General features: G+C 42.4%; 1 protein-coding gene across 1 annotated transcript in view; it reads right to left on the reverse strand.

Moving 5' to 3' along the window:
• Nucleotides 1-3615, reverse strand: part of LOC114617794 (interstitial collagenase A) — a 12216-nt gene extending 8601 nt beyond the window's left edge. Inside the window, exons 1-6 of the mRNA XM_028763438.1 lie at nucleotides 3461-3615; nucleotides 2581-2822; nucleotides 2339-2487; nucleotides 2010-2135; nucleotides 372-530; nucleotides 153-270 (exon numbers count right to left, since the gene is read on the reverse strand). Coding sequence (XP_028619271.1) covers nucleotides 153-270; nucleotides 372-530; nucleotides 2010-2135; nucleotides 2339-2487; nucleotides 2581-2822; nucleotides 3461-3559 — 893 coding nt within the window. The 5' untranslated portion in view covers nucleotides 3560-3615. The remainder of the gene's footprint in view (nucleotides 1-152; nucleotides 271-371; nucleotides 531-2009; nucleotides 2136-2338; nucleotides 2488-2580; nucleotides 2823-3460) is intronic.
• Between the last annotated feature and the right edge of the window lie 301 nt (nucleotides 3616-3916).

Below are 3916 nucleotides of genomic sequence, written 5' to 3' on the forward strand. Positions count from 1 at the left end.
GAGGGAGAGAGAGAGAGAGAGAGAGAGAGAGAGAGAGAGAGAGAGAGAGAGAGAGAGAGAGGAAATGTAAGCAATTGCTACCTTATAGTGTGAGCCTAACACATGGCCTACAATAGTGAATAAAGAGCCCAGGGGAAAAATAAAGATCTTACCTGCCTTTAAAGAACATCACCTCTCCCCTAAATGTAGTTATAGCATCAAAGGTTAGATGACTATCACATGGATGTGGTGTTGTTGCACCTGTTGGCTGGATGGGATTTGGTGAAGGGCCTAAAGAATAGAAGAGAGCTGGAGTTAGTTTCCATGGTTCTGAAAGGCCACCTGGAGGATGAAAATGCCTTCGACTGTGCAGCTAAGGATGATTCACTTACCATATAAAGCCTGGATGCGATTAATATCGTCCTGGTTTAGCACAAAGTCTTCAGTGTACCATGTGTAGCTGGGGAACATTAGTGCTCCTATATCTCTAGAATGAGTAAGTCCAAGGGAGTGGCCCAGTTCATGAGCCGTAACATAGAACAAGTTGAAATCTGGAAGGACAAAGTGATCCATCTAATTATTAAAAATGGGGTTGAGAATACCAACCAACCACAGCTCCCAGGGTCTAAACCACCAGCCTGGGAGCACTTAGGGAGGGATCCAGGGCTTCAGCTGAATACGTAAGAGCGGAGGGCCCTGCTGGGCATAGGTGGAAGAAGAGAACCTTGACCTCATTAAGGCTGGATGCCCCAGGGGGTGGGAATTTTGAGGGTGGGGAAGTGGGAGTGGGGGGTAGATAGAGGTTACATCCACAGAGAAGAAGGAGGAGGAGTGAGGGGATAGGGGGTTCCTGGGTGGGTGGGGGATGGGGTAAGGGGACAACATATGAAATGTAAATAAAACATCCAATAAAAAAAATAAAAAAAGGGGTTGAGGTATTATAAAGGAAATAATCTTCCAGGGTAAAGGTTCACATCTTCGTAGTCACTTTTTGAACTACACGTATGTATCCACAGTCTTTTCCTGATGGTGAAAGCTGCGTCTATTAATTCTATTGTATAATAGAGCTCTCACTGACTTAAGGTCCAGCTCACATGAGTCCATGTTAACTCTGAGCTGGGATGAGTTCCTTCTCAGAGGAGCAATGAAGCTCTGCTAACAGTTAGCACTTCTTATTTACAAAGCTGATGGACAGGCAGTGTGTGAAATTTCGGAAATACAAAAAACCTTCCTTTTGAACAGAAAACTATTTGATTTTACTGTATCTTTGTTTGTTCATGAGCACATGTGTGCATGAGCACGAGTGCATACACATATGTGTGCATGTAAGCACAATGTGTACTGAGGATGTCTCTGTAGAAGGCAGAGAACAGCTTAAAGGACTCAGTTTTCTTCCACCAAATGGGTTCTGAGAAACAAAATGAGAATTTCAGATGTTGCGTCTCACCAGTCTTCTAAATTTTCTTTTTTCTTTCTTATTTATTTTTTAATTCATCTCTCATACAATATATCCTGACTGTACAGCAGCCCCTCTGCCTTCCACTCCTTCCAGCCTTTCCTTGACTTCTGGTCTCCCCCATATCTTTTCTGTTTCCCTTTAGAAAAGAGCAGGCTTCCCATTGATATCAACAGCACAACAGCATTCCATAAGACTATACACAAACCCTCATGTCATGGCTTGATGAGGAAACCCAGTAGGATCAAAAGGCTCCTGAGCACAGGCAAAAGTCAGAGACACATCAGCTCCCACTCTTAGGAGTCCCACAAACATCTCACGCTAAAGAATTGTAGGCCTTATGCAGGGGACCTAGCACAGATAAGAGAAGTTTTAGAATGACACATTTGCCATGGGGAAGATGATATGCAATCAGAAAATAATCCTGTCCCATGCTTCTCAATGTACTCCTAATTCTCTGAGTGGCGGTAGATTCTCTGTTTCCATTAATGCACTCTGTCCACTAAATAAACCAACCCTGCAAGGAACTAGGAAGGGCCAGGTGAGCTGCGAGAAGAAATGTCAGTGAACTTACTCTCACTGTTGTCAGTCCATGTCTCATCAAGATCATAATGAACATCACCTCCCAAACGTGGGCCTGGCGGGAAAGTGTGAGCAAGTCCATAGTTAGGTCCATCAAATGGGTTGTTGTCACCATGGTCTGCAAAAAATGAAAATTCAACAAAAGACTCATTTAGTTCTCACATTGGTTAGTTCAGAGTTTTGTTGGGCAGTCAATGTACTTCCATCCAATGCGATATTATTTTTCTTCTCAACCTTAGAAAATAAAACACATTCTTCAACAAGAAACTCTTCCTGCAAAGCAGAGGAGATTGAAGGGCAATGTGAGGTTGAAGAGTTTACCTCCTCTGTGGAAGGAGAACACAATATCTCCTTCCTCTTCAAAGACCCTTTCAAATGTTAGTGGTGTCACATCACTCCAGACTTTAAAGGCTCTCTCGATGGCATTTTCCACAACTGCTCTTGGCAAATATGGTGTGTAGTTTAAAATGCTAAGAAAAAATAAGATGGAGACACAGTGGATCTTGTTTTCTTCTATTCCAGTGGGGTAGTTATGCCCCCATTTTGATGCCTCATCTAGTTACCTGTAAGTCAGATGTGTTTTGGTCCAACGAGGATTGTTGTAAGTAATGGCATATGGGGCCACATCAGGCACCCCACACCTGGGCTTGCTCATCGCTCTTAGAGTTTCAGGATCTGAATTTCCAGTCACTTTCAGCCCAAACAACTGCTGCATTTGCCTCAGCTTTTCAGCCATCACCTCCTTGCTAGTCACGTTTTTAGCTTGCAAGTCTTTGCCCAGGTTGTAGTATTTTTCCAGGTATTTCTAATAAAATATAACATTAATGAACCACTAGGGTCTGGAGAGATGGTTCAGCAGTTAAGAGCACGTACTGCTGGCAGAGACCACAGACTCAGGTGATCTGAAGATTCTGTTGGCCTCCACCTGTGATGGATGTACACATGGCACACGCACATTCATAAACACAATTAGGAGTAGATAAATATTCTGTTATTGAAACACTGAAAAGAAAAATGGCTCTCATGTTTTTAAAATGACATCCTGAAGTTTTAGCCAAAATAGAGAATTACTTTTCGAGCTTTGATTAGTCTTTTCAACCCTCATTACCCTAATTACTTTAGAGCAGAGATTCCCCCAGCATTAACTACTGAAAAGTGTGAAGTTTGTTCTAGAAGATTTGTAGGAGAGGTTTGCATTCCATTCCAAATCCACATTTATAGAGGGAATCGATTCTCCTTGCTTGGAGAATCAATTAATCAATCAAATAGGGTCCCTTCTACCCCAACCAGAGAGGTATCTAGATTTGGCTATAAACATTTTTGAGAAGGTTACATTTCTGGCAAACACCATTTCTCTTAGACAGAAATCCATAGGTAATACCATCATGCTATAATAGAAAGATGCAAACTGAAGACTACATGTGTGATGTAGTATTCATTTACCCAGGCTGTCTCCACATTTTGCCGGAGTCCATCCTGAAACACAGGGAAACTGTATGAGCAGGTACCCCAGAGAAGCAACAGCAATGGAAGGCTATGCATGCTGAAGCTTTTCTCTGGGCAAGATCACCAGTGGCCTCCTTCCTGCCTGCTCCAACATCCTACCCAGGAACTTCCATCTTTATATAGAGATTTCTTTGACTTCTAGAAAGCCAGAGGCTATATGACTCAGGCTTTGTAACATCCTCTTCAGTAGCAGGGAAGAAATCAGACACCTTGACCATAGCAGATGAGTTAGATTAGTTTGGTGCAGCAATCCCAGGATTATATCTAGCAGCACATGTGTGAAAGAGATGGTCTTCAGCATTTAAACTGCTGTTTTCTCTGATTCATATCTACTGTATTTGAAAAAGGTTCTGGTCTATTAATTCATAGAGACAGCATAGTCGAAGGCTCAGT

The sequence above is a fragment of the Grammomys surdaster genome, unplaced genomic scaffold, assembly GCF_004785775.1.
Source record: "Grammomys surdaster isolate TR1022 unplaced genomic scaffold, NIH_TR_1.0 138, whole genome shotgun sequence".
In the NCBI taxonomy this organism is placed as follows: Eukaryota; Metazoa; Chordata; class Mammalia; order Rodentia; family Muridae; genus Grammomys; species Grammomys surdaster.